General features: G+C 34.2%; 2 protein-coding genes across 2 annotated transcripts in view; both read right to left on the bottom strand.

Annotated features, from left to right (window-relative positions):
* Positions 1–543: 543 nt before the first annotated feature.
* On the bottom strand, positions 544–1,925 carry LOC110409257 (uncharacterized). Its single transcript, XM_021418546.1, has one exon. The coding sequence runs from the start codon at positions 1,871–1,873 to the stop codon at positions 776–778; it is 1,098 nt and encodes a 365-aa protein (XP_021274221.1). The 5' UTR covers positions 1,874–1,925; the 3' UTR covers positions 544–775.
* Positions 1,926–2,912: 987 nt separating this feature from the next.
* The window catches only part of TOP3A (topoisomerase 3alpha), a 24,999-nt gene continuing 14,466 nt past the window's right edge, over positions 2,913–13,445 (bottom strand). Inside the window, exons 15-24 of the mRNA XM_021418677.2 lie at positions 12,308–12,437; positions 11,354–11,406; positions 11,185–11,284; positions 10,042–10,080; positions 8,442–8,520; positions 7,972–8,043; positions 5,875–5,946; positions 5,233–5,394; positions 3,382–3,502; positions 2,913–3,256 (exon numbers count right to left, since the gene is read on the bottom strand). Coding sequence (XP_021274352.1) covers positions 3,016–3,256; positions 3,382–3,502; positions 5,233–5,394; positions 5,875–5,946; positions 7,972–8,043; positions 8,442–8,520; positions 10,042–10,080; positions 11,185–11,284; positions 11,354–11,406; positions 12,308–12,437 — 1,069 coding nt within the window. The 3' untranslated portion in view covers positions 2,913–3,015. The remainder of the gene's footprint in view (positions 3,257–3,381; positions 3,503–5,232; positions 5,395–5,874; positions 5,947–7,971; positions 8,044–8,441; positions 8,521–10,041; positions 10,081–11,184; positions 11,285–11,353; positions 11,407–12,307; positions 12,438–13,445) is intronic.

Here is a 13,445-nt window from a genome sequence, read left to right as displayed (position 1 = left end):
TTTTGAGGGGCAACAAACAAGCTAACAAATTGAAACAGAAAATATAAAAGGCAATTTGTCTAAAATATCAACCAAAATAGTAGGACCAGTATTCAGCAACTTTCATTTGCCTGTCACTACCTCCACCAAATTCCACCGACACCAATAAGATAAAGAGAAGCAGAGTATGAGCCTTAAATGTATATATATCTTACAAAGAAGCCTGCATCAAACATCCATACCTTCAAAAAATCTAAACTTATTCCTCAGTTATCTGCAAACATTAGTATATATTTGGTAGGACAATCCAAACCAGAAGTAGCACACATAATAAGCAAACTAGCACGCACAGGTCACAACTACTATTACCTTCATCAATTTCATTTTTGCAGTCTCACCACTGCTTGGATACACATACATATTGTATGTTATACTAAATAAGCTGTAAATTCGTTCATACTATTGTTCCATTACATACCCAAAGGAAATGGAAAATTTAGATTTAAAGGTTGTTTACTGCAATCTTTCTTCAAATTGAATTTTAACAGTCTAAGACAGATAAGATGCAGAAACAATAAAGTAATATTCTGTGGCGTCTCCATGATCAAGATACATAAACTGTTTGAATATTCATACAATAACATAGACCATCAAAAGACAAAGATTACACCAAAATTGAAAGCTAAATCTGATGCCACATGACAAAAATAAATGATGATATCTAATGTTTCAAGAACAAGAAGCTGTAAAACTTCACTGACAACCTAGTTTACTCTGTAGCGTTGAGTAAGACAAATCATTGTGCTGATAGAGTTTTCTTCTTTTTCCTATCCCTGGTATTGATGTCATTAGCGCCTAACTTTTTTAGTGCAGTCTTGTTTTTCTTGCTCAAGACATTGTCAGTTTTGTTTTCATCTTTTCTCTTAGCCCCAGAGTCAGTGTCATTGCTATTTTCATCCATGTATTGAACCTCGTGTATCCTCCCCTTGCTTTTCTTCTGTTTCTTCTTCTTTTGATGAGAAGCATCTTCTTCTTCTTCTTCTACTACTACTTCTTGTTTTTCCTCCAAGACATCCTTAGAAGGGTTATCAGCTTCAGCCAGAATCTTCAAGCGCAGATCAGGCACAGCCTGATAAAGAGGGAGCGCCAAGCTGTCAAGCAACTTCAAATGAAACGACCTGATGTTGCCCCACTTGCTGGGCACAGTCTCAGCAATACCACGAATAGCGGCTATCACATTGTCAACAATCTCCTTCTTTTCCATCGAAAGCTTCCCCACCTTCACCACGCTGCAAGTCCCGGTACTCAAGAACAACAGTGCAGAGGCACAACCCTTTTGAATCTGCTCCTTCCAGTTATTGTGCTTGAGGTCCACTGGCACTGGAATCTTCTTCTTTTTGAAAAACTGCTTCCCCAATAGCCGAGGCAAAAGCGGGAGAATCCTCTTATCCGCAAAAAACATGTCGTAGGAATCGCAGAGCTTTCTTTTGGCCTCGAAGGCCCGATAATCCGTCTTGAGCTTGGACAGCTTGATCACCTTGCTGATGGGTATGTTTTCGGACTTGATTTTCTTGGAAGCAGTGTCTTTGGTGAGGCCTGACTTGGAGCGGTCATCGATGACCAAGCAAAGCTCGGCGGGATCCGTGGAGGGATCGATGAGCGGGTGAGGAAGAGGCACTTTGTGAGGATTAACGCGGGGCGTTTGAGGAATTTTCTTGAGACTGACAATCAGATAGAGCAATTCATCTTGCTCGAGAAGTTGGGGCTTTTGGGAATGGGACTGAGAATCTCTCCATTTCAGCAGAGCATTCACTGCTTTCTCCACGGTTTCGGAACTCACTCCGCATGAAGATGCCGATGCCGCGGCCGCCGCTTCGCTCATATTCTTCACCATCTATCTCTCTGCACACCAATGCTGCTTTACAATTATTTGTTAGGGTTTTAAGTGTGATCAGTTGTGGTTAGGGTTTTAGCAAGGGGAGGTAGAGCGCGCTTTAACCGGTTACACAGGTTACCGATTTTCAATATTTTTAATAATAGAATTAAGTGAAAAATTCAATAATTTATGCTAAAAAAAGTTATAAAACTATATTTTGTTATTTAAAATGACTAATTGGTTGGGTTTTTATCATTTTCTTTTAATTACGTAAGCAGAAAAAAAGGGTGTTTGAATACAAAAGAAAAATAAAATATTTGAAGAATTATATTTAAAATATATAATTTTTCAAACAATAAAAGACATGATTCTATTATAATATATATTAACTATATTATAATTGATATTGTATTCTAATTATTTGTCCATATAAAATCAGTCATGATATTAATTTTTAACTTTTACTTTTGTTTTATAACAATTTTACAGAAAATAAAAAATAAATATTAAAAATATCAAATAATTAAAAACATTAGGATAAATTTGGCAAAACTATTTTGAAATAATTTTGCCAGTGAATTCATAAGCGATTTTGATTTCCTCTCTTGCAAAACAAAATTATTAAGCACCATTATTGATATCGTATTCAAACTCAACGTAAATAAAAAATCAAATTTAAAATAAATTCAATAGGATATCATTTTATTATAAAACCATTGTTCTCTTTAAATGACTAACTTGATAAAATATATAATAATTATGATTATAAATTTTCTAAAATTTCTTACTTTTCCAATGTAAGAACTTTCTATGAATTTTTTTTTGTAAAAACCTACTTTCTTAGAAATAATAATAACCTGCCTCTTAATTTATATATTTTTAGTATATTTTAATTTATTTTCATCTTTGAGTTAACTCCTAATCCTTTCTCTTTTAGCCATCATTTTCATTTTCTCATAATTTGATTCAAAAGCAAAAAGTTACCAATAAATTATGTTATTGAACTTGTTATACATTCTTCATATTTTTATTATTGTCTAATTTATTTGATGTTTTGAGAATTTTAAATGTTTTTTTAGAACTTTTATTCGCATATGAATCTGTAGACGAATGTAATAGAGGTGATGAGGGACCGAACAGACACAGCATTTGGAAGGGAATTACATGCCACGATTTGGGCAGACATTTGCGAAGTGTGATGGATCACCACAAACGTAACACCTTCTGCCGGATATGGGATCCCCGGTTGCTGACACGAATGTCACGTCAGCAGCACGCGCTCCATTTTGGCCGAATCGACCACGCCCACCACCTCCCCTGCTGGAATTAGATGCTGAACCGTTGATGCCCGCACGGGGAATGCTTCTTCCTCCACTCCCGTTATTGTGGTCATCCTCCCATCTGCATGAACAAGGTTTGATTGAGTAAGCCAGCTATCAGAAAAAGCAGGACAAGATTTATTTTAGATACCTTCCTCTTCTGTGTATGTTGTTCCAAATAAAAAGCATAGTTCCAGATTAACTTACATGAAGAAGTTGCAATCCTGTGATGGACATGAGTAGAACTTTCTTCCCCTGTTATTTGCTGTATTAGCAGTTCGTAATACACACGGTGTACCACATGTGCTACACGGTACTGAAGGTTCCCCTGCATACATACATAGAAATATCATAAAAATAGACTTCCGATCAGCTTGTGGTGGGTTCAGAATCGAAAGTTCTGCTACAAGGAAACCATTTCAAAATTGAACATTTCAGCAGCCAATGAAGGTCCAAGTAGACATGACAGTGAATTATGTTCTTCTCAACACTAAGCGTGCATGCCTATGTCCTAGAGGCCAGTGTCTGTTACAAGGACCATTAACAATAATGATAGTTAAGCTACACTGCACAGGAAGTCAGTCCAAATAAAACCTAATATTTGCTTACGGCCCCATATGATGCATCTATAATTGTGAGTGAAGCACTTCTAATAGAGTTTTATCAAGAAGAGAATACTATGTGCAAAGAGCTCAGAGTATTGGATTGATATACTTTCTAAAGAGCTTCATCAGAAAAGCTCTACAAGCCTTCCCCCACAAAAGATGTGTTGATCCTGGCTGTGGCAGAAGGCTCTGTTAAGTATTAAATGATTGTGATATAAGCCTCTACAACATAAAAGGGCTTTATAGCACAAGAAAAACAGCTGTTAAAGCATTTTCGATGCTTAGGGGGAATTTAAAGGCAATGCTGTATCAAACTACGACTTAATAATGAATCAAATTTTCACTTTTAGGAACACTTCACTATAATCTTTACGATGCAAAGTTGGCATGGGACAGAAAGAGGGGAAATTTCCTTTTTCTTTTTTATGCAACTTTGATCAGGTGAAAAAAATTCTTTTAAAAAGAAAGAAAAAAAAAGGAGAATAAAGGAGGATTTACAAATATAAAATAAGACAGGTGAGGAGTAAGGGTTCTTGTTTATTTTGATTCTAACATATAACTATACTTGCAGTATACTTTATTTTTGTTTGGTTCTAGGTTATATCAGGTTTTGCACAGGTCAAGTCTGTCATTAGAGTGGAACAAGTTCTTTCCATTTCTAAGAAAGAAAAGGACCATCTACATATCCTCCAATTTATGTTTATATAAAATATTAGCAATGGAAATTTCTATAGTTTTTCTTAAATTTAAATTCAATCAAATGGGATTTACAGAAAAAATACCCCTCTATCCCAATAAACTTAAAAATTTTGAACTTTGACCTCTATATATTCTGTATTTATCACTGATAAAAATAGGAAAAATGTTTTCTAAAATCTATGAATGAAGTACTTTACACACACACACACACGTATAGTAAAATTTAATTAATTAAAATATTTAAAATAATAGATGTCAAGTTGTAAAAATTTGACCAACAAAAAGTCAAAATGTGACAAGTTTATTGGGACAGGGGAAGTATGTGTGTGTGCGTGTGTGTGTGTGTGAAGTGTATACCCAAAGTAAGTTTATGGTTGGGTGTTATTTTATTTCAGGTTTGGATCGCTTTGGGTCCAAAGTCACCTTGAGTCCAGGTTGTTTCAGGTTTGAGTTGCTTTGAAGATGGGTCATTTCAAGTTCAAATAACTTAGCACAACTTTTCATTTACTTTTGGATCAGCCTGGGCTGGGATCAGGTCAGATTTCTATCCGATCAAGCCAAGTTCTTTAGCTTGGGTCAACTATTGCCACCTCTAATCAAACCTGGCATTGAACTCCAATCTGGAGTGTTGTTGTATTATGCTCAAGCCTTTTGCAAGTATAAATTTAACTATTATTACTACAAGCAAGCAACACTTGTTCTTTTCATGAATATTTAAGTTAATTAAACAGAAAAAAGAGTTCATCTTGCTTACCATTTTGTGAGTTTGTACGAGATCTAGAATTTCGTGAACCTGAAAACTGTGAAGGGCAATCATTTGAAAAATGGCCTGTTTGCTGACAGTATAAGCAAGCACCCTGTCTGCTGCTACTTCTCTGGACATTGCTGGACGTTGTAGTGGGTCCTCTACCTCGTGCTGCATAACATATTGAACAAAAATAATAATTTTTATGTTCAACTACTAAGCTAGATATGATTTCCTCAAGAAAGAAAGGAACATTTAATATTCATATATTTGACAAACACATACTTATATACTGTCAAATAACAATATTTCTCATCTTGGTTTTTGAAAATGCACATATAGACAATCAATATTCTAAAATAGCATAAGAAGTAGATAGGGCACTATAAATTGTGTGGACAAGATGCAATATACTGTAAGTGCAACATTCAGCACAAATATGGAAACAACTTAGCAGAATATCAATTAAATGTTAATTTGGAAAACTTAAAATGGCTAAGAATAAACTGCTAGTCAGTTCTTATGAATCACATTAAGGGATAATGAAAATGATAAGTGTTATGACTTTCATCACCACCAACAGATCCATAAATGAAGTGTTATTCTTCCTTTTGATCTTCGTGATTACTCAAGATAAACAAGTATACGGACCTGACATGCGAGAACCTGTTCCACATATTTCTATCAGTTGTCTAAGTGTATCATCACAGCCGCCAATGCAACCTGAGTATGTAGGCAAGAAGTTCTTCAGCACTCTGTAAATCTCACAATCTAATTTACATTGAAAGAATTCTAGATGACTAACAAACAGCATTGAATATGAATATAGGCTGGATCCATTTCAATATACATGTTTAAGAACAAACAGGGCCTAGACAAAATGGAGCCATGTCGACTGATTATATCAGTACAAGGAAAAAAAACAAGAAATAAATCCACATTCAGAACATAAAAGTGTTCTATTTAGCAAAAAACAGAATGGAAATTGTCCAAAGCATAAACGGTTCATTTATGCTTAAAGGTATTGAATTCACAAGTTATTTAGTTAAACTTCAATTTATTTTATTGAAAGCGAAAGACAAGTAGGTCATAGCTTTAGTATAACCTAATGGACAATCGTTCATGGTGCCAGTCATCACAATATCTAAGGTTTCCTACTTGCACTCTCTCCCTCTCTCTTTGTTTGTGTTTGAGTAAAAGAGAATTTGAAATGAAACTTCCATATAAATACTCTCCTAAGATACAACAAAAGGAATCAGCTCTAAGACAGCAAAAAAATTAATAACAACAATATTGAATGAATTATTCTAACTTATCATTTGGTATCCAATGATTTTGCTCTCATCTAAAGAGCGATTCAACTCTGAGGAGAAATTGTTTTTTTGGTGGCCAGGAAAGAGAAGGTTGTGAATTAAAATTATTCTTTTTTTTGCCATTACAATAACATTATTCTTCGCTGAAATATAACGTCAAACAATCTTTGCTTGATTCTAAGAAACATCTTGTGAAGGAAAGGTGGTGAAATGGCTGCAGAAAGCCTTGGTTGTATGACATGCAACTAATGTCAAAACCATTTACAAATGAAAAAGAAGAAAGAAATGTGGGTAAAAGAAAGAAGAACAACGAGAAATAAAAGAAAAAAAAAAACCTGAAAGGAACAATTATTCACCTCAAGAAACCAAAACAGTACCTCTCATTTTCACTTTTTTTTTGTTCACAGCAGTTTACTTCTCATTAATCATCAGCTATTTTGATTTCTGCTGATTACATAGACATTTATAAGCAGCAACATTCTTCCCTCTAAATAACATAGGAGTCAATTTGGAAACTATAGAAGGATATTATTACATTTTCAACAGTAAAAAAAAAAAGAAACAAAGCTACAAACAGAAGGCCCAAAGACAGCTAAGCCAACATGCTTACATATATATATGTGTGTGTGTGTGTATAAACTCACATGAAAACAAATCCACAAGCACTAAGATACCTGACACTCTAAAAGAGCAATAGGCACATAATACTTGCTCAAAAATTGAACAAACTCAAACATGAAAGCTTCAGAATGAGGACGTGCACATACTAATAATGAATAATTCTTTTATTCCCAGGTATTAGTCTGTTTGGCATTGAGTGGTCAAAATTTCATCTTTGACCTTCACTTTAAATTAAAATTTCAGGAAAAACAATCATTGGAAACTTGAAGTCAAAAGTTTTCCAAATTTTGAAAATTTGTAAATAAATGTTTAAAATAGCAGTGGTACAAACTGAAAGCTTTTGACAGCAAAAGGTCAAAACTAGATAATCATTGAGAGACAAAGAATACTAGAATTTAGAATACACATATATTTGCATGTGCAAAAGTTTCATTTTTTTTAATTTAATTAAGGCACATGCGCATGCTTACACACATCTTACTAACAAACAGAGAAATATTTTAAAACGTAATAAATTAAACTAAACAATCATGGAAAGATGATAATAAGAAACATTTATTAGAACAGAATAGTGTGGATAAAAAATGGGAACACAACACTGATAAATAAGAATCAGGAGAAAATGTCCTGAGATGGATAAAGTCAACTCACTTGAAATATTAAAAAGGAAGGACCTACTCTTGAAATGGAGCCCAGGTTTGTATTATACCAACTTAACTCATTCACATTTATATAGATATTTTTAAGGATAACAAAAAGAAATCATGCAAGTTTGATGTAAAGGCTCTACATGTCAGTGGAACTATACTCTTACCCAGATGGTTGGCATTGAAGCCAGGTGGTATTTCAAGCTGGCGAAACTTAAATTGAATCAAGTAAACAGGACCTATCAGAACAAGGGAAAAGTTTATCATTAAAAAAGTATATCCCATACATGAAAGCAGATGAACACATTGCTAAGAATCATGATGGAGACAATATACATCACATGCACACTTTGAATAAGGTGGCACATCTGAATGGGCACCATGTGACAGTGCATAAAACAGACATACTTGTTATACTATGCTTTTAAAACTATTAGTATGACAATGAATCTCAACTTGTCACAGGCAATGAGGACAACTTGGGATTGTCACATCTAGCTTCAAGCCCTTACCTGATAATAATGGATTGCAATGAATCTACATCTGAAATATTCACTGATCCCCAACAAACTAAACCAAGTCTGCACAGACAATCACTGCTAGCTACACTTGAAGAAACAAAATCAAAAGTAAATACCTGGATTGCAGGAGCCACAAATATTACTGGTTACTGCTGCTTCCAATACAGATCCAGGGAGCCAAATAGCATTCCTACACTGATGAGTGTATCAACAAGGTGTCACAAAATTACATACAACACAGAAAAAGAGAAAGACCACATTAGCCTGATAAACCTAGAAATTCATATAAAAAAATAAAACTAGATTAATATAAGAAATAGGACATTGGCAGGGTATATTTTTCAATAAGTTCAACGGTCCCACCTCAAGAATCCATTAAGCATTAAGTAGTGAAGGAAGTATCAGCTTTTTCCTAATACAGTAGTTCAGTTTAGAAGGTTGGTATATAGGTACAACCTCTATTTTGTCATGGTACAATCATGGATTGATTGGATTTTATTTCAAATACAATGTAAAGGCAAAGAAAGCTACTTTTCAGAAATACATGCTTTGCTGAGAAGCATTTTCATAAGAAAATTCTACATGGCACCCATCTAGTTATAATTGAAAGAATAACCTTATTACTTCATGAAAGGGACCAACATGGTAATTCTTTCTTCAATGTAAGAACATTCAACTTATTAGTAATTTATAATAAGAAGAGCAATAATTCCATGAAAATTAAAATTAGGTAACCAGGATCTCGTTTTCAGGATAGAGCACTCAAAATTGCAAACCTTTAGTGATCTGATTCATGTTATAAGTTCGTATGTGCAGTAAGGGTAAAGTCATCTATTATACCTATACCTCTTAGTATAAACAAAGAGGCTACTATATTGTTAGGTAGGTCTAATGTTTTCTCCCTACAATTTTAATTGTCTATGTTAGCATGGTATCAGAGCATTCGCTCCTGGTAATCTTGATCTTCAAACCCTGACCCTTCTTCACCTAATATTTCCCCTTCATCTATTTGTGAGTTTCCACCTAATTCTTCCACTTGCCTGAGTCATCCTAACCAGTAGGTTTATACTTGTCGAAACCATGAAGCAGTTAGCAACCAGTTGAAACCATAAGTCATACAAATTTCTTTTCCAGCCTGAACAATCCAGGTTCTCCATGTCCTTTTCTTATTCAGGCCTACAAGACCATTACCATCAACTCCAGAAATCTTTCTCAAAAAAACTTGGAAAGATCCTATAAAAAGGTAATCTCAAACCAATTAAAAATGGACAGATAATTATAACTAACAAGAAAAATCAAAGTGGTTATGATGCACTGACCACATTTGTTGGTGGTGATACTAATTATATGTGGTTATGACAGTAAGAGCTCGCAACTTGTGTGCTACAATCAATGAGGTTGAGGAGCACAAAAGGGAAAGAAAAGATCCTTTGCTGTCTCCTTCTCCATTCTGGTGAAAATAACCTTTCTAGACTTAGCTTTACCATGGAATCTCCTTTTCCAACTCACCAAACAACTATCATATATGTTTTCTTCTTTTAAAACTATGCAACAAACTTTGGTTACCACACATGTTTTTTGTTTTCAGAATATTGCAAACCAAAGGACACCTTAACTATCTATCTGGCACAAGTTTCAGTTAATGTTCACGTCTGAGTGATATATTAGCTTTCTATAATTCATATTTTAGACTATCAAATAAACCCAGGCACTGACCTGCGGAAAACCCAAGCATCCAACCATGAAGTTGCCATCCTGTTGGAAAAGAAGTATAATGGTTCATAAGAAATTGAAGGACTTGACTGCTCACAAAGGATGCTGTTATAATATCAAAATAGCTTAAATATGGTTACACAGTAAGGCAAAAACATGAAAGAAATTAATGGTCATGGAAATCATAATGCACCAGAAAAATTAGGCTTAAAATTAGAAACTCAACATTTTAAAGATGCCTATCCCAGATATTTGGCTAACAAACATGATCTTATCTCTCCAGTGAGCTTGATGAAACATCTGTCATATCACAAATCTTAATTTATTTCTTGTTTTATTAACCAGTACTCTTTGTAATAAACTTACACATCCCATTGGCATCTAAGCCAACTACCATTCTTTGGACAATTTGGTTTTTTATTTTTCCCTAATTTCAATAGGAGACACCAAATTGAAAGCCTAAGCTTGCCCTAATCTAGCCTTTACAACATCCTTTTCTAGTTGTTGCACATGAGGTAACTCAATTTATCATGAATGGTTACTACTGTTATAAAATTGACATTCTCAAAAACCCTTATTCATGTGCAAATAGTAGTGGTCTCAGAACCTAAGAACACCTGCTTACTTCTTCTACATTCCCAGTGAGGGCTAGATTATATCACTAAAAGACTTAACCTGTGGTCCAATTTCTATGTAAAGGAAAACAACCCAAGTCACTATATCATTAAGACAAAAAAAACTGATTTAGAAACACTTCAAATTCACCAGACAGTAAACATACGGCCAAATACTATAGCATACAGGCAATAATAGAAATCCATTTTGCATGAGAAAGACATTGATCCATTTTGCATGAGTAAATATTGACGCTCTCACATAGCACAAAGCTCAAGTAGGGGCCTTACCTACAACCACTATCTTTATAATTATGCATAACAAAAATTATATCATCTCAGCGACGTCATCTAGAATGCAAGATGAGGGAAAGAACAGATGACTTGAATTAAGATAATTACAAGCGAAGAAGAACAATACTGCACAGAAGATGAGAAATGCAACTAATGTCCAATACAAAAACAAAACACCAAGATACCACAAAATAGCCTCTATAATCTAAATGAGAAATTGAATTAATGTCATGCATACACGGTTTTTCTTCAGCACCATAGAAGATTCTCGGCAAAGTCCACACTGCCTAACCACTTCTCCAGCTGCATGGTTGTCGTCCCCAGCAGCTTGATTTGATCTGCATAAGTAGTTAGCATAATAGCAGTGGCAATATTTGCTACTACAATGTAGGGAATTAATAAACTACCTCTCGAAGAAAACTGCCAGAGCCTCTAATAATTTCACTTTATTCAATCTTGCCTGCATATGATATTCAGCTTGTCATAAAACATGACATCAACCAAAGGCATATATGGACACATCAACCAAACACCATAAATGTATGTGTGTGTACATATATATATATATATATATATATATATATATATGAAAGGTGATAAATGTATATATATGACTTTTGACCTTTCTTATATCACTGAAATCCTATATTTGGTGTACCCATTTTGATTTGACTAAAGGATGTTTCAATCTATTCTAAAAACTTTGAAATATTGAGATTTTTCCCTCTTCCTTCCATTGTTTCTTCTATTTCTTTCCTACCCTCTAATTTCTTAATCTCCCTTATCCCCTCCCTTTTTTGTCCATCATGCATTATGATAATCCAAATGGAGAAATTATATAATTTAGGAACTTAATATAGTAGTTTAAAATTTCATGGTTTCGCAGGTAATTTTATATCTATATTTAGGTAATTTAGGTTATTTAGCTTATTTTATTTCAGTTACTCTTACTTATTTACCAAGTATTATAAATACTTATTTTCAATCTCAATTGCTTTGGATTATTGAGACATTATAGAAACAGAGATTAAATTATTGAGATATTCCCATGCTTATGCACTTCCTCAATTTCTTTTGTTTCTACCTCTGATTGCTTTGTTTCTTCTCCTTTCCCCTCTGACTTCTTTACTTCATCTATTCTTTTTCTTTCCCTATTTAATTTATAATGCGTCATACATCAAGGTTTGATTTGTCTTAAGGAATTCTTTTCCTCCTTCTCTCCCCCTTCCCCCGCCCTCCTCCTCTCTGCGTCCTAAATCCTTTTAATTATGCAAATTTTACACTAAACAAACAGTGTTCCCTAGCATAATTACCCAGCAAAATAGATTCCACAAGCAAATAAATATGTAGAAGCAACTTACATCTAAGAAGCAAGCTTTCATCTGCTGCAAGCAAGTGGCTAAAACTTCATCTTTTCTCTTATTGCCTACACTAACCTCTTTCATGTCAAACTCCATCATTGATCTGAGATTTGGCTTCCAAAGTTCATGCCTGATCAAAAATATTCCATGATGAATGACAGAAAAAAACTAAGAAACAAGAATATTGTAATTATGATGCAACCACTTGCATGGGCCAATAAAAAAACTATCCAACTAGCATACACTTATTGAGTGACTGCAATTAATGTGGCAATCTGTGGAGACAACATTGTTGTCATTTTGGACATAGATGTAGGCTTTTGACAGACAACTTCCAATATGGAAACAGGGTTGCAGCTTATTAGGGAACCAAAATCAATAGCAACTGCTCAATATTGCATGCTCTTTAGATAAATTTATCTACATTCTCGAAAAAATTTTGCAAAGGTTGACCACAGGTTAACACAAGGATTCTTTTCTCCAGTGCCCAACAGGGCAATTTCTCAATCAAAGAAGTGTCCAAGAAAACAGAGAAAGGAAGAAAATATGCACCACATTTCCATATGCTTTACAACCCACTAATTGCCTCTCTAAAAAAGCTCATATTGAACTTGGAAAACATTTGTATAGAGTGAAATGCATCTCCTACATATTATGAAGTAAAACATCATTTGCAAAGTTGACCAGATTTCTTCTCCAAAGTAAAAAAAGTACTTCTTCATGCACATTTAAGCTTGTTAGATTGCTTTCTTTTATTTCTTGTTTCTCTTTTTCCTCTTAAAATCAAATCGTTCAGAAGAATGAAGAGAATTTTAAAGATAATGGGGACAGAGAATAGGAGAATTGTAGTTTTAAATATTTCAAACTCACACACTGTCTGTTGATATAGGTTAATTTTTTACACTAGCCTTATTTACAAACAGACAAAGAACTTTTTAATTTGTGTATAATGGAACTGCTTCTGAAGACAATGCAGTTATGGTAGGCAGCATGAAGGTCGATAGTGCTTGCAATCTGACTGTTAGCACATCAGATAATCCCTTAGTTTACAAGTGATTCACACATGGGAAGCATAGACTAAGTCAACATATCTGATTGATTGCTGACAGTTTATTGTTAACAGTTTCATTGTGGTTCC

The sequence above is a fragment of the Theobroma umbraticum genome, unplaced genomic scaffold, assembly GCF_002168275.2.
Source record: "Theobroma umbraticum cultivar Fairchild unplaced genomic scaffold, ASM216827v3 scaffold_44.0, whole genome shotgun sequence".
NCBI lineage: Eukaryota > Viridiplantae > Streptophyta > Magnoliopsida > Malvales > Malvaceae > Theobroma > Theobroma umbraticum.
Note: the sequence above shows the minus strand (reverse complement) of the source record. Positions and strands in the feature narration are given on the sequence as shown.

Bases quoted from the DNA above. Each gene is read 5' to 3' on its own strand.
- LOC110409257 (XM_021418546.1), bottom strand. From the start codon at position 1,873: ATGGTGAAGAATATGAGCGAAGCGGCGGCCGCGGCATCGGCATCTTCA.